This window comes from Heteronotia binoei, chromosome 11 (assembly GCF_032191835.1).
Source record: "Heteronotia binoei isolate CCM8104 ecotype False Entrance Well chromosome 11, APGP_CSIRO_Hbin_v1, whole genome shotgun sequence".
In the NCBI taxonomy this organism is placed as follows: Eukaryota; Metazoa; Chordata; class Lepidosauria; order Squamata; family Gekkonidae; genus Heteronotia; species Heteronotia binoei.
The window spans coordinates 63,005,657-63,026,098 of record NC_083233.1 but is presented as its reverse complement, the minus strand read 5'-3'; the positions used below and the strand labels follow the sequence as shown (position 1 = coordinate 63,026,098).

At 42.5% G+C, this 20,442-nt stretch overlaps 1 protein-coding gene across 2 annotated transcripts in view; it reads right to left on the bottom strand.

Annotated features, from left to right (window-relative positions):
* The window catches only part of YPEL1 (yippee like 1), a 45,666-nt gene that overhangs the window by 12,842 nt on the left and 12,382 nt on the right, over positions 1 to 20,442 (bottom strand). For both annotated transcript variants that reach the window (XM_060249010.1, XM_060249011.1), the window contains exon 2: positions 14,121 to 14,400. In XM_060249010.1, the coding sequence (XP_060104993.1) occupies positions 14,121 to 14,237 (117 nt within the window). In that variant the 5' untranslated portion in view covers positions 14,238 to 14,400. The remainder of the gene's footprint in view (positions 1 to 14,120; positions 14,401 to 20,442) is intronic.

Below are 20,442 nucleotides of genomic sequence, written 5' to 3'. Positions count from 1 at the left end.
ATGAAAGCGCTCGAGGAGTCGCAGGTGATGACGGTATAAAACCCACGATTCGGAGCCGTAGATGAGGGTTGTCATCACAACCGCTTTGTAAACATTGATCTTTGTGCCTTTTTTCAGATGCTTGTTGCTCCACACTCTTTTGTGCAGTCGGCCAAATGCACGGTTTGCTTTTGCCAGCCTGTTGTCAATCTCCCTGTCGATCTTGGCATCTGAGGAGATGATGCGCCCCAGGTAGCTGAACTGCTGGACTGTCTTCAGAACTGATTCACCCACAGTGATGCAGGGAGGGTGATAATCTTCCTGGGGTGCAGGCTGGTGGAGAACTTCTGTCTTCTTCAGACTAACTTCTAGGCCGAATAGCTTGGCAGCCTCTGCAAAGCAGGACGTCATATGCTGCAGAGCTGATACCGAGTGGGAGACGAGTGCAGCATCATCAGCAAACAGTAGCTCTCGGATGAGTTTTTCCATTGTCTTGGAGTGGGCCTTTAGTCGCCTCAGGTTGAACAGGCTGCCATCGGTGCGATAGCGGATGTAGACACCATCGTCATCATCTAGATCTACTGTGGCTCTTTGAAGCATCATGCTAAAGAAGATTGTAAAGAGAGTTGGCGAGAGAACGCAGCCTTGCTTTACACCTGTGCCTATTGGGAAGGTCTCAGCCTTTGACTTACCTGACCAGTAGAGGGTATAGCCAGCACCGTGTTCTTGAAGACTACCTTCCACAGGGAAACGGACCTCACTGAGAGCTGCTATGTCGATATTCAACCTGAGAAGTTCGTGGGCAACTAGAGCAGAGCGTCGTTCAGGGCGACCACTGTCTACTGTGTCAAGCATGGTTCTGATGTTCCAACACGCAAGCTTTAGTCTTTGCACACTTTGTGAGGCAGGTGCATGCCTTTTCTTTGTTATTTTTTGACCGCAAGTAAGGATGCCCGTTGACCGCGGCTAGCCAACTGGGGTGGAGGAGATGAGCTTTGTTTAGGCCACCTTTTCTAGGCCCCTCTCCGTGTGGAGCAAGCAGTGCTGTCCCTAGATAAGGCTGCTTGGTCGTTCAGGGTGCTGCCGAAAGATGCTTTCGTCTCCGGGTTAGCATCAGGCGACCAATACCCTGAACCGCCTACATGCAGGATCGGGACTGCGGCTTCCAGTGGCACCTTCCACCTGCCGTTTCGCCCCTTGCCCATCGCTGCAGGACTTGATGCGTTGTGGGTTGTGTATGTGGATATGCCCTTCAGGCCTGCGCAGAGGAATTTTTTAGGTGAAGCGCAGTGTGCGCGGTACTGGCTCCACCCTTTCACCTGGGGGTCATCTGCCATGGCCCAGTAAGCCGGGACGCCGGAAGCGAGTCCTCCAGGTGGTAGTTGTTACATTAACGAGCTCTATCTGCCCGGGTTTGATGTTAGAGTTTTCCTTCTCTTAGGCTGGCGAGGTTGGTGGGCCCAGCCTGCCCCTCCGGTTATACCGCCGGACAATTCGGTCGCACCATGACGTAGCAAACTCTGTGAAAAACGGGGGGGACCAGCGAGAAGGTGTTGCTACGGATGCAGTAATGCAGGAGAGGCCATTGCAGTGACCATCTGCCAGGCATAGCCAGACAGTGACCACGCGGCGTTCACTACACCGGGAGAGGAGAGGCTATGTATTGCACATACACTTTCCCGGGGGGGGGGGTGGGTTGGATACCCAGAGGGAGCCCCCCCCACCCCCCCGGTGTGTTGTACCCAACCTAAAATCAGTACTCCACACCAGTGGAGGTTTTCAGCGCAACCAAAAGCCACAGCATTATCATTTGGACAGAGTGACAAAGTACAGTTTCCCTGGAAATAATGACTGATAACAATTTCATTGCATGAAGAAAGGATGGAAGACACACTAGCCAGAAAGTTGTTCAATTACTGAAGTGTGGGTTGATGTTTCTGAACCAAACCCAGGGCTTTTTTTGAGCAGGGACGCACAAGAACACAGTTCCGGCTGGCTTTGCATCAGGGGGTGTGGCCTGATATGCAAATGAGCTTCTGCTGGGCTTTTTCTACAAAAAAGTCCTATGCTAAACAATGGTGATGTTGGGGGTGTGGCCTAATATGAAAATGAGTTCCTGCTGGGCTTTTTCTACAAAAAAGGCCCTGACCAAACCATTGAACATCTGAACTCTAATTTCAAAGGAACCTTTCGTCTGAGGACTTGTGTTTAAGAACATAAGAAACGCTGGCTGGATCAGACTAGTGATCCATCTAGTCCAGCCATCCTGTCTCTCATACAGTAGCCAAACTAGTCCCTCTACAGTTCCTCTAACCACAGGAATTCCATGCTGGTTTCAAACATGGTGTCACTCCTCAAAGGTCTGTACAATACATTCTTCACTGGTTTTCTAGTCTGAGTGATGAAGAGCAGATATTGTACCATAAGATCTGATATACTGCGGAGCTTTTAAGCATAAGAACTAGAAGTTCCCAGTTTAACTATGCCTAGCCACTAACTGATTTAGATAATCCACTCCTACCTCCTTGATACCCCAATATACTTTGTATTTTGGTCCCTTTGGTACAAACAGAACTCTGAACCATGGAAATCTTGTTGGTCCTTAAGGTACTAATGATCTTCTATCTTGCTCTTCTACTCCTTACCAACACAGCTACCCTTGTGAAACAATTTTGAAATATTATTTTAATATGTACCTATTGTTTTCTTTGTCCTTTCTTATATGTGCCACCCTGAGCACCTCTGATGGACAGTGTGGGATAGAAATTAAGACAAACAACACTTTTCCTAACAAAAACTTAGCCTGACTGAAGAACTGAGTTTGACTAGCTGTGTTGGTTTTTTTAGTTAAGCTGACACTGCAGACAATCCAAAAAGCTGCTGATGCCACTCTGTGACTGTGTGCATTCTTCCTATCCACTGGTCTGTAAAGAGAGCGTATCAGATAGCACGCACTTGCCTGGAAACACTGCATATGCAGAGATAAGATCTGCAGGAAAATACAAGTAATATTCCAACTAGGAGGACAAAGGCTGCAAAATGGATGTAATTCTAAATGCATTTGCTAGTTGTTGCACTGGCATTTCATTTACAAAGCAAAAAAAGAAACAAGCAGACACAGGTAAAAGTACACAGGACTGCAGAAAATTACACGCAAATAATTAAAGCATGAGAGCTCACTCAATGGTCATGAACCATTACTCGGGCAATTTAGAAACAAGATTTCAGGTTTTGACAGTATGTCTGTCACAATCCTCAACAAAATAATGCAATTTTAGATATTTGAAAGTTATATTCCTGCAACCTTGCCCATAAGGTCCTTGAACACAGAACTGAATTTACTGGGCTTCCAGTTGTAGAATTTCCTATATCCATTTCAGTCTTCCTTCTGTTCCCATATTAGGCTGCCCTGCAGGACATTCATTGGGAGAAAGTGATGGTATGTGACCCTGTTGATTCCTTTGTGCCTCTCTGCAACCTGAGACTCTTGTCAATCACAATATCCTTCTGGATTGCATAGCAGGACTGGAAGTTGGTGACACTGCAACTCCAGTGGCTCTGCTCCACCCTGGAAGGCTATTTCCAGAAGACAGTTCTGCAGACTACAGCTCTGCACTGTGGCATTTATGCTATGATGTTCTTCAGGCTCTATTTTGTCCCCCATTAAATGTCCACATGAAATCATCTGGAGAGGCTATTCAGAGATTCTAGGTGAAACATCACCATTATGCAGACAAGACTCAGCTGCCCTGTTTTGCATCTGATCCGGCTGTGGATGTCCCATACAAGTGCCTGCAGTCAATAATAGGCTGGACGAGGGTTAATAAACCAAACCCCCATTTTGACACGTGGCTCACTGAAGCAGCAGAGTAGCACTCCAACCAATTCAGGATACAGTTGCACTCCCCCATAAAAATCAGGTTTCTTTCAGCACTTAATATGGAAGCACTTTCTACCTACTATGGTTGGTACCTGCAGTTTTGGAAAGAGATGATCTGGCCAGTTACCCAAGGTTTGGTTATGTCCAGTTTTAGACATGAAGTACATAGAATATGGGCAAGCCCTAAAGATAATTCAGAAATATAATTCAGAAAGAATTATAATTCAGAAAGATAATTTGACTGTTAATGAACACAGCAGCAAAGTTGCCAACTGGGGATTATCTTTGCAATCTTACTGCCTTTACTGGAAAAGCTTTACCAGTATCCAGTTTGTTTCCAGACACAACTGAGGATGCTATTTTAAACTATAAAGCCTTCAACTGTGTGAAGCATATAAATGATTAACTTTTCTCAAAGAAGCCTGCCTAAGAGACTTCATGTCTTTCCTCCATGTACTGTCCTGTTAAGAGGTTAGGCAGGTGGGTACTGGAGACAGAACCTTTCTGTGCTGATGCCCCATCTTTGAAACTTTCTTTCTTGGAAGATTCTGTGTCTTATTAGTCTGAATTTTAAGCAGTAATTCATTTTTTAAAATGTGACTCTTCTGACTGCCTTATATTCTATTTATTGGTATGTTTTTCAGCACTGTAGGCTGTTTTGAGCATTTCACAACAGAGAAGCAGGACATACATTTCAATTTCTTTTTAAATCATCTTGAATTCACAGTTCTAATAAATGAACAAGCATCTATTTCTGAGCCGACAAAACTTTACTGCATGAGCATTCAGGCTCAGTGTAAATGAATCAACAAACTATGCTTTGTCATGGGCTAGACCCTATCTAAATGCCATACACAGAAGAGCCACCTCCTTATATCCCCCTCCCAAAGCAACCAAAAATATCCCCTGAAGTGCAGGTTGACCCACAGCAACTACATGAGGGTTAGAGGGCTGCCGCAGTGAAAGGGGAATTATCCCCTGCAGGTATGGGTATTTTCAGCTGGGTCCAACCCTATTTGAGTGAATCTTTACACACCTTCAGGTTCGTTTGTACAACATCTGCTGCCTACTATGAGATGACCAGTTACTTCTGCTCTCATGGAACAAAGTTTGAGTCCAGTGGCACCTTTTAAGACCAACGAAGTTTAATTCTTGGTATAAGCTTTGGGGGTATAAGCAGATGACTGGGAAAGGCAATGGCAAACCACCCCATTAAAAAGTTTGCTAAGAAAAGGTAATGATGTGACATCAGCCCATGGGTCGGTAATGACTTGGTACATGCATAGAGATAGGCTACCTTTACCTTTTTATAGGCTTTATACAGTCCTGAGTGTGCATGTACATTCATCAGATATCTGATGAAGTGTGCATACACATGAAAGCTTATACCCACAATTAAACTTTTGTTGGTTTTAAAGGTGCCACTGGACTCAAACTTTGTTTCATTGCTTCAGACCAACATGGCTACCCACCTGAATCTATTCTGCTTCTGTGCTAAGCCATGGTTTGCCATTGTGAAAATCACTGTTTTCTAGCCAGCATCTTTACCCTGCAAACCATAATTCCAAACAGGGGACACCTGTTTGGTATCCTGATTCACCAGTGCAGAAGTAATGGTAAACTGTGGCTTGCCATGAAAGCAGAACTATTTATCTTGCTACATGCAGCAGGGATGGTAAGCGAGCAGGGACTGTGCTAACAAGTGAATCCAGCCATTATCTTCTGCAGCCGTCTTCCAATGGAAGACCCACTTAAACTGGAGGAAGACCTGTTAGGCTGGAGGATGGATTCAAACTTCACTGAACAGAGTGGGAGGATCCACCCTACTCTGCCTGAACCAACCCTTAATGTTACACTCAAAAAGGTATCATCAGATAGTAACCAGAGATATCATGCAGTCACATAAGCTTAAGTTCTCAGTGTTTATAAATACAGTCCTGAACTTTGGATATGTGCTGAAGCTATATGGAAAAACGAACAGATTTTTTAATGGAAAAAAAAATTCTATATACTATTCTGAGATTGTTACATTTTCATAACCTCTTGCCATTTCAACAGGCACGCCCCCTGGTGACTTGAAAATAAACAGCTGCCTCTCAGCGCCATGGAGGATTCTATCATCTTAAACCAAATTATAATTAGTTGTAACTTCCTGATGATTCAGCAGTTCTCATATCAAGGTCTTCACAGCTGTAAGCACAGATATAGCACATGCTACTTCAGTAGCATGAATGCATTCATTCTCTTGCTTGCTTCCCTCCAACCAGAAAACTCTTACATGTTGCAAATACCAGACAGAAATAGCATTTACAAAGCTGTAATCCTGAAGCACTCTGCAGGGAACAGAGGATTATGGATTTTGAGAGTGAGGGATTTATACTATAACACTCTGCTTTCAATCAAGCTTGGAAACCCGAGGTCCTGGCTCAGTGGGAGGCACAATTCTGTGACAGAGCACATACTTGGCACACAGAAGGTTCAGTCCTTGGCAGATATTGGGAACTACCCTTGGTCTGAGGAGAGCTGGAGAGCCCCCACCCGTCAGTGTTGGCCTACTCTGGCCAACCTCAACTGCCAAACTACTCTGCCAAACTCAACTGAAGACTCCATTTTGAAGACCTCCAAATTAGCATGGATGGAAGTGGAATCTGCTCCACATGTAGCATCAGCTAAGCAGGCAGAGCTGCGAAGACAAAGTGGACAGTGGATGAGGCGATGATATTGGGAAAAAATGTTTAATCCCATTAATCCCTGGGGAACATCTGACTCGATTACCTTTCTTTTAAGAGACATGTCTTGAGTTATAATGGAGCCACGTCACTAAGAAGGCCTTTCCAAAACTGTGACTTCTGGGGAAACCCACCATGTGCTGAGGAGCATCTTTTCATTAAGGCTGATGATCCAAGAAGCTTCAGCATGGAAACATCACAGAAGATGATACAGAGCACAAAAATTAATACAACTTGATTTTAAAAACTTATTAAAAGAAAGGGGTAGGTATGTAAGTCCAAGAAGCCTCGAAACCAATTAAGGCCAGTTAAGACTAGGTGGTACTGGAAAAGCATACAAGGCAAATCAGAAGCCTAAAAAAAAAATCAGTATGATGTCCTTATTCCTGATAACCTGGAAGTGGCAGTCATATGGCAGAGTCAGCAAAGGCAGGACAGGGGTCAACAAGTTATATGTCTAAAACAAAACATTCTCCAAGTTTACAGAAAATCTACCAGGACATGCAAGCCAATTGTCTCTTATGAGGACAGGTAAACATAGAGACGCACATGAAATACTGGGTGGGATAATCTATGCCTATTCTTCCTCATAAAAACACATATGAAGAAGTTTTGTTTAGATTCAGGACCATATAAAAGCACATATGAAGTGCCTTTCACTGGATCAGACTATTGATCCATCAAGGTCAGTACTGACTTCTCAAACCAGCAGCAGCTCTCCAAGGTCTCAGGCTGAAGTCTTTCACATTGCCTATCACCTGAGCCTTTTAACTGGAGATGCCAGGGATTGAACTTAAAACCTTCTACATGCCAAACAGATGCTCTGCTACTGAGCCACAGCCCCTATCTATGTCATGATCATATGGACAGCTTTTTTAGTAAAGTATCCATTTCCAAGTATCACAAAGAGAAAAGTCATCTAGGTCAGGGGTGTCAAACATGCATCCCATGGGCCAAATCAGGCCCCCAGAGGGCTATCAGGCCCTCGAGAAACAGGCTGTCATCTGCTTTCTTCTTCCTCTCTCTTGCTTCCTTCTGCATAAGCTTGCTTTGCAAGGCTTGCTCAATTGCACAGGAGCTACTGAGCCAAGCCTCTTATTTTCTCCATTGGCTGAGGCTCCTCACTTGGGAATAAGGGGGGGGGAGGCAGAACTTGCTTTGCTAGGCTCTCTCAATTGTGCAGCAGAACTACTGAGCCAAGCCTCTCTTCCTTCTATTGGCTAGGCTCCTCCCCCTACTGGTCCCCTGGGCATGGAAGGAAAGAGTCAGAGCTTCCTTTGCCCAGTTCCCTTGATCTCATGAGAGAAATACAAAAAAAGCATCTTTAACACAGACTGCTAATGTTTTAAGCATGTTTTAAGGTTTTTTTTTAAAAAAACAAACAAAAATAATTGTGTTTGCCTGTGTCCTTTATAAAGTTTGTATCTCTACTACCTAATCTTAAATAAGTACACACATGGCCTGGCCCGACAAGGTCTCATTGATGTCAGATCCGGCCCTCATAACAAATGAGTTTGACACCCCTCATCTAAGTAATCTGATCAGTGAAGAAAGATTCTTGTCATAACATTTACCCAAACGTAGATGGACAGGCTTCTAAGTTTTATAACAGCATAATGTAATTGGGAAACATCTCCAACAAACTGTCAATGAAAGGTTCCTGGTTTCCTTTCCTCCATATCTAGCTGCTTTGCCAAAATAAATTTTATTTTTACAACTGATTTAAAAGTCTCTCTTGTTAAAAACTTATTAGGCAATATTTCTTGCTCAGCATAGTCCTCAGAGACTGAGAATGTTATTGGTGCATTTCTGACCCTATCAGACAGGATCAAAGCCAGGTGATTAAGTCAAAACTTTCAAACACCTACACAATCATACCGATTTTTATTGACCTCAAAGAAAAGAAGGATAAACACAGTTGAATAAAGTTTTTCAACAGTTATCTTTGAGTATTTTTCTTTTGGTGTATTTTTTAAAAAGTTTTTTTTTGTACTATGAAGGTATAGAGCTTAGGGGCCCAGTAGCTCTCGAAATACATTATTTGAGGTCTCCTAAACTGGGCAAAATCTACGTATGTTTCCTTTGGTTTATTGCGGCTTACAGCATGATGGAAAGCTCTCTCAGCCCAGAAACAGGGCTTCCTAAATTCAGTGCTGTTTAGTTTTAAATTAAATAGAGATCTTGGTGAACAAGATGACCAGGCAGCTAAATAATTTCACATTACAGTAAATTTATTCCTTATGGCCTACAAAGGAGGCCATGTTTCATTTACTTAAAAATTATATTCTTATAATATGGGAGGGGGATAATTTTGAGCATTTTGAATAACTAATCTTTCAAAGGGAGAAACAGCAAATTCGTGCAGGACTAATTTGAAATCTCCAGCAAAATATTTTTGACCTTATTTTATGCAGGATAAATTATGATCCAGTTGATTATTCAGGTTCAACAGATTTTTGAATAATGGTATTCAGCATTAAAGGTATTTTTCTGAACCTTGTGAGATTCCTGTCCCTCAGAAAAATGTGTTTTATTTCAAGAACAATTGTTTATTTTATTTATTTAATTTATATTCCACCTTCCTTGCTGAAGCAGGCTCAGGGTGGCTCTATACCTGTAACAATTGGTCTCTATATCTGTAACACTGTTAAATGAAAGACAAATAATGTTGCAAACTTTCTGCTCAGGCAGGACAAGAGATACAAAAGTCAAGTTGAAGAGTTGCATAATCAACATAAGGGAAAGTACAAAATCCCAAAAACATTTTATATCTATATATGGACAGTTATTGATTTTCAAAAGGATGAGGCAACACCTCCCCACCCCCCATGAACATATTAGTATTGAGCCAGGAAGATTCACAAGTTGTACTGAAATATGTGCTGTAGGTAAATGTCAAAGGAACATGAAAACACAGTAATTCTACCTATTTGTGACATCTGGAGTAAGCTTTAGTTTCATCTTCACGTTTCAATTAGACTCCATTCACACAGAAAAGCTAAAGATAATACACTTAGGGGATTGCTTTTTGGAGAGTTTTGGGGAACGTAAACTGCAGCTGCACCATTTGCTGGCGGATTAGTTTAATTCTATTCCACTAGCTTCCAGGACCAATTTAGAAGGGTGGTTTCATCATTTAAAATCAGATTACCTCTAGGGTACATGCTTTCTCCAATATGAATCTACCAGCAAGCATAAGCTAGCTGGAGAGGCTCTACACTCCATGTCCCGTTGACCAAGGTTTGTAGGTAGGCATGTGAGGCAGGGCCCCCACAGTGGCAATGGAATTCCCTCCCTGAGCTGCAAACATTAGTTTTCTTCCTAAGGAATTAAGAATGCATTTTAAGACTGCCCTCTTTTGCTGGGTGTTTGTATTCAATGGCAGCTCTTCTTATTTCATGCTGGCTTTTGTTTGTTAGTGACTGACTGTGCTTTAGTAATGACTGTAAATTTTATTATATTGTGTTGTTGAAATTTATTGTAGGCCATCTCAAAAGTTCTTTTTTGAAGTACAGGCCATTTTTTTAAATAAAATTTTGCACCAAAATGGGGCACTCCTCATGAAACACAGCTGAGCATATTTAGGCTGATACCTACCTGGGCAGGCACCAATATCTGGCATGCTAACTATGCATAAGGATGTAAGATGATATAGGAAGGAATTCTCCTGAATGCATGTGGAAATACATGATTCCCACCCCCCAATGATAAAATTTTATTTTAAAATATCAAATGTGCTGGTATCTGACATTTAGGAAAATTTAAAATACTGTTATCTTGCTTTGTTGGAAGAGTAGAGTAACGTGATATATAAATGCAACGTATGATGGGAGTCCTAGCATAATGTCTTTGTGCTTGAACTGCTTCACATACACTATCCTGTAGAAATGAATCTGCCTTATACTGAACCAGACCAGGTCACTGATGTGTAAAGGTCAATACTACGTATGCAGATTACCAACAGCTCTTCAAGGTCTTAGGCAGAGGCCCATTGGCATGCAAAGGAAATGCTCTATCACTGAGACACAGTCCCTAACACCAACCCTGTACATTAGGCCATAACTCTTAACTCTGTACTGCTGATGTACTGAGGCTGAGAAAAGGATGATTTGCCCACTTAGTGAATATGTGAATGAGGTGGTCATATACATATAAGCATTTCCTATATAAATGATCTCATCAGTTCTCAGAAGCTAAACGGGTCTGGTTAGGGCGAGTAATTGGATGGGAGACTGCCAAGGAATACTAAAGTCATGATGTGCACACAGGCAATGACAAACCACCTCTGAACATCTATTGCATTAAAAACCCCATGGGATTGCCTTAAGTCAGCTGTGACTTGACGGCAATTGCAACTACAACTGAAGCTTCTTATTTTGGGGCCAGCTAGCAATTAAACCTCCCCTCCTCTTAGTCCCAGGATTCACTTCCCAGACAAGCCTATCCTGAGAAATGGGAGAGGTTTCACCACTCTTACACAACTCTGTAGCACAATGGGAAGACTGCTGTACTTCTAGAAGGTAGTGGTGTTAAGTACCCAAGAGATATGCCAAGGTTGCAGGTTTAACTCTACAAGGGTGACTTTCTACTCTACATAGCTTTGGGGAGAACTAAACAAACTGAATGCCATCTTTGCCTGCAAAAATTGTGTGCCTCTAGGCAACAGGTACCAGACACAAACCATCATGTTCTGCTTGTGAAGCATCCAAAAACATCTGGGTAGCTACTGCTGGAAACAGAATGTTAACTTAGATATATTTAGGTCCAGCAAATCTGGTCCTGTTTCCTTCCCTCATAACCTCCTTGTCTATTCCTTGTACCTTAATCCTTGGCTAACTGAATTGGCATGGCCTGCACTTTCTCAGCACATTTTCAGCACTACACAAACATACACAGCAGAAGATGGGATTTCGCCCTCGTTCTTGATTACATACTGGAAACCACATCATAACCTGTGTGGCAACTCTACCAAAGCACATTTCTAGACTCCCTGGAGATATATTACTTAGATGCTCATGAATTTATCACTAGTGCTAGTTGACTAATAGGCCAAAAGGGAACACAGCCCTCAAACAGGAAGTGGAACACATACGCATTTAGTAATGAGTGCAGAATGCAGTGTGTTCCATAAAGCAGCTCAATTTCAACATTGATTTGTTTAGATTTCATTCCCACACCCTATCACAAAGATATACAGCAATATATTTCTACCCAGTGTTATCCCTCATAGTCAAGATTTTTTGCTTCAATAGCCCCATCTCCAGATTCCAGCATGTGGTAAAATACTTATGAATAGCAGAGAAAAGGCCAGGGCTCAGTAGTACAGCATCTGTTTGACATGCACACAGTCACAGGTTAAATCTCTAGCATCTTAGTGAAAAAGATCAGGCAGTAGGTGATGTTACAGAACTCAACCTGAGGCCCTAGACAGCCACTACCAGTCTGTGTAGACAACACTAACTTTGTTGGACCAACAGTCTGACACAGTGAAAGTGGCTCTGTATGGACATATGCAGCAGTAAAAAAGACTGGTGGAATAGACTTGCAACTTGCTTCATAGCTTTTTAAAAAATTCACTTGAGAAACAGCATCTTTGCACCATTCAATTGTTCAGGAGGTTTGAACAGTTCTTACAACCCATTCCATATAATTAGAAATGTAAAACAATGTTGCCCCACAAACCTCTCACAAACCAATCTATGTACCAATAGATGCTGTGAAGTCCAGACCATGCATGCTACTCATTCTGGAAAAACATCCAGGGTCAGAGGTGGGAAGAGAACCATCACAAATTAAGACTGAGCTCCAGATTGCCACAACTCCTCTCTAACTAACTTGCATGCAACTGTGATATTGTTTCCAGCAACACGGGGCATGTGTGATTGAACATACGTTACTAAAGCACTCTTCTCTGAAGCTTAACCAGCATATTGCTGCTATTTAAAGGTTGGTCATGAAATGTTTAAGAGGTTGAGAAATCTTCTGCCTCAGATGCACAGCTGGGAGAAACTTGAGTGAGTTACTACTAGAAACCTGACCTCTCATATTTTAAATAATACAAGTGATTCATATATCCCTGTGTGTCACTTGCCAACCTGGAAGTGCATGGATTTATTTTAAACCACTATGACTCAACTACTTACAGTGGCAGTGCTTGTTTTGAGACAGACACTCAATGCTTTACACCTTTAAATTACTGTTATATGTTCAACCCTCATTACATCACTGACTCATGAACATTCCAAACCAGGAAAACTAGAAAATGACATATTTATAATTACAGATGAAAATGATCACTACCTAAGCTATACTAATTAGCCTAGTTAAACCCAGTATTTAATTACCACATTATTTTGCATTTACATGACCCAGTCTCTCAAAATGTATCCATGAAATTATCACCCAGTGTACTAAACTTGTAACAATACAAGAAAATAGATGTTAGACACTTTTTTATGTTTGATAAATCGTTTATTCAAAATCTGTTACAGAAAACATCTGGTTTCAAGAGGCCTTTCTAACTGGCATAGGACAAAGAGACAGTGACCTGAAAATAACACAGTAAGGAATGTTTCTAGAGTATCTGTGTTCAATAAGTTTAAAATTCATAGTATGAATCAGTAATACAGAAACACGGCTATCAAAAGCATCTTCTCTAGACATGGACTGTAGACTTCACTTTTGTGTAGGAAATCCTGGATTACACATGAACATTTTTTGTTCCCATGGTTAAAGAGACTATGCAGGAAAATCAACACCTTCATATAGCACGGCAAAACAAAACCCCTCCTCAAACCTTTACCTGGAAAGGGAGTTTGTCATGTCTACAAGGCTCAATTTAGTGTCACTACCAAAAACCATTTAAATTATAGATAAAAGAAGAGCATAAAGAATGGAACAAAAAAAAAACCCCTATTCAAATGTATGCTTCTGGAACAGGCTAGCTGATGCTTGTATTAATGTGCATTTCTAGAAGAAGCAAGCTACCAATTTTTACAAAGCCCTCTACAATGCCAGAAACAAATTACTTGTATTCCCTGCAGTGACTTCAACCCTTACAACCATACTTCATCTGAGCAGCATTATTTCTCACAAACAGATCATAACAAAGACCAAACATACCTTACTGAGAAGCATCTAGTCTCTAACAGAAAAGACACAGCCTGGAAACACCTAATATAAATTGTTAAGTGGCATGGCAAAGCTGATAGTGTTGGGCTAGAATTTCAACCTCCACTCTAACTATGCAAGCTTGCTGGGTGACCTTAGGACAACCATGTGCTCTCAGCCTAACCTATCTCAAAGGGTGATAGTTGTGAAAAAAAAATGGAGGAGGAGAGAACAATGTTCAATGCTTCTAGTCCCCACTGGGGAGAGAAGAGAGATATAAATAAATGCAATGTCAACTCCGTTTCTAGTACAAATCTCATAACACACTAGTTTAATAAACCATTTCAGTTTGTTAAGGCAACTAGAACAGATTATGAATGGGCTATAAGACCATGTGATCATAGGGGTCTAAGACCACTTGCCTTGGAAATCAGTTCATCATGATTGGCTAGATGGGCTCTGCAGTGGATACAGCTGTAAGTTCGATGACAGTTTGGCAGGTAAGCCTGGAAAGTTTTGGATTTTGTCATTTTTACCATCTCTGTTGCTGGTTCCTCACTCTGATCAGGGCTGGCACTTGAATTACAACTTTGCTGAACTCGCTGACAAAAGAAACACTGGAAGATACAAGCAAAAGCCGTTGTTGTTCTGGAGTGTGTGTGGCACTTTCCACACAGACGCCACAGAAGAAACAGTCAAAACCTGCAACAAAGGAAAAAAAGTAAATAAGCAACTAAGTCTTCTTAAAGTACATCTAATCACAAAGACACACAATAGCAACATAACAATAAAAATACCCATCAGCTTATATGCAAAATTACTCTATATTAGAAAGGTACAGTGCCTATATACAGACAACTGTGAGGATAACATGGGGGACAACTCTCTCCCTCAATAAATGGATCTGTCAGGAAGTACCTGTAACATATGACAGCACAGAGCAGCAGTCTATGGGTCCAAGGGATAGAAAGAACATGTGCTGGCTGAGCAGAATGCAAGCATAGCTCATTTTCTACTCACACACAAGGAGTTAGCATGTGCGGTGACTATGTGCTCTCTCCCACATTCTAGTAGTCCTCATAAGATACATATTTGTGAACATGATGGAAACCCAGGAGCATCTTTCAGCGGTCAGCTACTTCCTTCCTCCCAGTTTCAATGGAGGCTGATATGGAAATGGTTGGGCAACAGAAAGTTCCTTTTGTCACTTAAAGGCTCAAAGGGGTCTTAGTCTCAAAGCATCCATACCACATGGCTGATATATATCATGAACAAAGGTGTAATTGGTAAAATAAGCACTTCTGTCATTTTAGTGAAGGAGCAGTAGCTCAGTAGCGAAGTACATGTTTTGCATGCCAAAAGGTCTTAGTCCCTAGCATCTCCAGCTAAAAGAGCTCATGCAAAAGGGGATGGAAAGATCTTTATGGCCTGAGACTTTGGAGAGCCACTACTATGTCACCATAGACTGCAAACAGACAGACCAATGCTGTGACTCCACAGCCAGAATGGTTTCTCCTATACCTATCAATGTCAGAGGACTGAAAAGTGTGAAGCACCCTCAACTATAGATTTAAAAAGTATATAGCAGGGGTGGCCAACGATAACTCTCCAGATTTTTTTTGCCTATAACTCCCATCAGCCCCAGCCAGCATGGCCAATGGCTGGGGCTGATGGGAGTTGTAGGCAAAAACATCTGGAGAGCTACCTTTGGCCACCCCTGGTATATAGGGAAAAGCTGAGATGCCTATTATTCAGTTTCCAAGGGTATCAAATGAGTGCATTTTCAAACATCACCAATAAACTTGTAAATGCAGAAAGAGTGCACCAGAAAGTGATGAGGAGGCTTGCCTTCACTCCCAAATAGAGCAACAGAAGCTGACTTTCATGTACAGTGACTGGAGGCAGCCCTGCTATCTCTCCTATGGAGTGGAGAGAAAAGGGTCAGAAAGCATCAGTTTTTTTCTACCTAGACAGCACGCAAGAGCACTATTCTGGAGCAGGCTTATTTGATGCCTGCAGGGAGCAATTATTCTGGGCAGCCTTCCAGACCACTCATTCAAACCTCCCTGTAATGCATTGTATCCAGGCAAAGCCCCTTCCAGGCCTGAACAGTTTTCATACTTATTAGCAAGTTTGACATAAGGAAGCATTTGTGCCTGAAAATGCGGAACTTTAATTTTACAGCATCAACTTTCTGTATCGTCTCTTTTGTTGTCCCTCAATTCTTCCACAAAGAACCCAGCAAAGAACCCACAAAGAACTAATATATTCAAGCATCATCACCCCATACAAATAACGATACTCTAGATACTGCCAATGATAAGACTATAAAAAGTCTAATAAAATACTGAAATGTGCACCATAAGGATGCAAATTTTAGTCTCGACAGTTTTGCATCATATAAGTGGTGCTGCTCAAGATGAAAAGTTACTTCCCAATACAAAGCACAGGAGGCACATGACTAAGTATTCTCCTTTGGATGGGTATCCTGACAACTCATGTGGCAATTCCTTGCTAGACAAGTTCTCAATAGCCATGTCAGGGAGCCACCAAGTCTGAAGAGCTGTTGCTGAGCACCCAGTGAGTTCATGAGAAAGTATCCACCATTCAAAACCTGATCCTGGATGAAAGCTGGAACAGCCCAAGCTCTAGACAGTTGTCCCAGATCATCATATTTCCCATGCATGCTACATACCGTCAATCTTTTTGTGTTTTGGCATAGTGTCAATCTTTTTGTTTTTTCAGTTACCAAGGCTTGGTGGATGAAGATGATGATGATGATGATTTTGGATTTATATCCCGCCCTATACTTTGAATCTCAAGAGTCTCAGAGTGGTCACAATCTCCTCTACCTTCCCCCTCGCCCCACAACAAACACCCTGTGAGGTGGGTGGGGCTGAGAGTGCTTTTATAGCATCTGCCCTTTCAAGGACAACTTCTATGAAAGCTATGGCTGACCCAAGGCCATCTCAGCAGGTGCAAGTGGAGGAGTGGGGAATCAAACCCAATTTTCCCAGATAAGAGTCCGCGCACTTATCCACTACACCAAACTGGCTCTCAGGTAGTATGAGGTGGTATGTAGGAAGCAGCAGGAAAGCAGCTTGATCTATCCCCCAGCAGTGTCTGACAAGTTTGTCAATGTAGCATCAGTAGTTAGGGATGGGAAGTGGCTGTGGTCTATTGGGCTGAAATTGCCCTCTACAGGTGTTTTATCATACAAAACTCTAAAATGGAGACTATATAAATGGTATCAGAAATACAAAAAGAGCTGTAATCCTGCTGGCATAACCACTGCCCTCTCTCTGCCTTAACTACCATAAATGGCCCCAGATCACGCTGGAATCCCAACGGTTTGATTCGTAGGTTTTAAACATTCATGCCAAGGCCACTGTAACTCAAACAGCTCAAAATTGTACTGGTCATCCCATGTCACTGGATTCTCACAAAAGTTGGAAGTTTATGCAGTCCAGTAGCAGCGAAAATAATGAATATGTGCCACTGTCTTGGGTTGACTAGAGTAAGTTTTATATTTTCAGAAACTTATGACCTCTGCAAAGGTTAAACTGATAAATTCTAACAGAATCCATTGGGAAGTTTACTAAAGATAAGACTAATGCTTCAGTTGAAACACCACCTCCCAATCTAGAATTCAGAGATGACCAAAGTGGCTGATGGTAGCAAAGAACATCTGGGAGCAGTCCATTCATCTCCTTAGGAGGTGAGAGCTATAAAACAGTTAGGCAAATAAGAACGCAAGTGGCAGAAAATTCATTTTGAACAGAACTGAAGACAGGCAAGCATATATTTGCTTTGGCAGTAAAATGACAGCTCTTCTTTGTTATCATTACATCTGTGAGGAAGTGACCAGCTGAGCAGTTCTGAGTGGTGCATGAACAGTTTCATCAAGTCCTAATAAAGACACTTGGACAAACTAGCCCCTTGGGATACCATGGAGCTACGAGAATGAAATGGGAGCTGAGACGGTTACAGTAAGTTCAGTGGCAGACTCATGACAAAGCTGCAAGCACATCTTATAGGACGTTTATGAGATGGCAGTGAAAGCTGCAAAGAACCAATTCTATATGGCTTCCATTGCAGCTGCTAGCTCTCATCCAGCTCAACTATTTAGAATAATCAGGTTGTTAACTTCCCTTCCACAGGGAACTCAAAAAGATAACAAATTGGCAATTAGCTGTGAGGACTTTGTGAGCTATTTTGCAGACAAAATCTTGTTGCCTCACCAGGAACTGCTGGCCGATAGTGATACGATATGTGGAGGCCCCTTGAGGTCTTCAGGCCCAGTAATGGACCACTTCAGTTAACTCTCCCAGGTCGCCACTGACAGGATCCTGGGTGCTATGAAGTCCACCACATGTCTCCTGGACCCTTGTCCATCATGGCTAGGGAAAGCCAGCTGTGATGGGGTTTGTGGCTCCCTGGTTGATATTATAAACCTATCCCTGTGTAGATGGACTTTCACAGGGACATTAAAGGAGGCACTGATAAGGTCACTCTTGAAGAAACCATCCCTGGATCCTACTGGCCCAGTCAACTACTGCCCAGTTTCAGATCTTTCATTTCTGGGTAAGGTAGTTGAGAGAGCAGCAGCGGAAGAGCTCCAGACCTTCCTGGAAGATTTCTCTACCCTGGAACCATTCCAGGCTGGCTTCTGCCCGGCTATGGGACAGAGATGGCATTGGTCACTCTTGCAGACAATCTCTGGAAACAACTGGATTGAGGCAGGTCAGTGCAGCTGTTATCACTTCATCTGACAAAAGGGTTTGACACAGTCAACTACAATCCTAATGTGAGGATATAAGGGACAACCTTGCAGTGGTTTGTTTCATTTCTCCACAGTCAGGGATAGAGGATGGTGCTTGGAGAGAGAGTTTCACTGCAGTATCAGCTGGTAAGCAACATCCCTCAAGGGTCAATCCTATCTCCCAAATTATTTAATATCTATATGCACCCCCTCGCCCAGTTGGTCTGGAGCTTTGGACTGGGTTGCCACCAGTACAATGATGACACCCAGCTGTATCCGCTGTTGGACAGCCAGCCAAACAACGCCCCAGATATTTTAGCCAAAGGTTTGGAGGCCATGGCTGGTTCAGGGTCAGCTGAAATTAAATCCATCGAAGACAGAGGAGGTACTGCACCTGAACTGTGGGGAAGACGGGACCAGGGATCCAATTCCCAGCTCTAGATAATGTAGCAGTAACAGCAACGCCAACAGTGAAGAGCATGGGCATGATTTTGGATGCCTCACTTTCAATAACTAACCAGCCATCAGCACTGCCAAGGAAGGCATGGAGCTACCAGTGCTGCAAGCCAAACTGGAGCAACCACTGTGGTGGGGAAGATGAGCAGACAAAGCATCAATCCTTCCCACTGCAGGAGTTAATCAACAACATTGCAGGAGTGTCGGCCAGCTCACCTAGCAAAGAAGACAAGTGCTCCATGCCTTCCTCTGCAATCATGCTGGACCTGAGAAGGTGGGATGAGATTTTTTGGAAACTGCCCCCCATGCCTTCATTGGAGAGCAAGCCTGCTGGAATAGTCCAGGTGCACTCTTGGAGCCTCAAGAAGGGCTCACTGGTAATGCATGGAACTGTCTGCTCTTCCCACCATCATCCAGGTCAACAGGCATGCTACCAGAGTGCTGGGGGTGCCTGGAAGGGGAGAGGTTGCTGTTAAACTAGCTCAAGGACAGCTGCAAAAGTGGTACCGCTATCACCTTCACAGCCAACCCTGGACAGTCTAAACACAACCCATAGCATTTTCCTGCCAGTCACTATGTAATGCTGTAGACCTGTCTTACATTTTCAAAAAAATCCCTTTCATATTATTTTGAGTGATGAAGACATTACCTTAAAAAGCTTTTCACATTCCAAAAGCCCAGGTTAGATTCCTCACATTGTCATGGAAACTCACTGGATGACCTTTGGCTAGTTGCTGTCCCTCAGCCAAACCTACCTCATGGAGTGGCTGTTGCAAGGACAAAATGGAAAGGGGGAGAAGGATGGTGTGAGCCACTCTGGTTCCCCACTGGGGAGAAAAACTGGTATAAATACCTAAATAAAAATATTTCTTAGGAGTTTTTCCCATTAAAAAACCTTGAAAAAAACTATCAGGAAGTTTCGACTGGAATGGAATGCAACTGCTACAGTACTGGCATATATTAGTTACCTATCTCCCCAGCACACTAAAGAGTTACACTAGCTGCCTACTCACTCCTAGGCGCAATTCTGATTCCCTGTAAAGCCCCAATGATCTGGTACCAGGGTTCTTAAAGGACTGTGTATACCCAGGAGCCTTGAAAAGTCAGATAACCTGTTGACTTTTTTTTTTGCATCCCTTCACTATTGCAAGGAAGGTGGGTGGCCACAGAGATTGCCTTTTCTACAGCAGTGTTCTATTTATGGAACTCTTCTCCTGCAACTGGCACTTGACCTAAGTTTCAGGCCCAGGGATAATTTACACAAGCATATTATTTGGTGTGTGTGGGTGCATTTTCTCTTGGCCACCTCCCTTGTGCAGAAGGTTCTATTTATTTATTTATTTATTACGTTAAGCTTATATCCCGCCCTCTCCGCAAGCGGACTCAGGGCGGCTCACAACATCACATTACTTCCATTAAAAACCAATAAAACATATAAAACATAATTACATATTTAAATTATTTAAAACATTTCATGGTGCTGTATTAATACAGTACAGTATAGCGGTTCTGAAAGTTCGATGGTG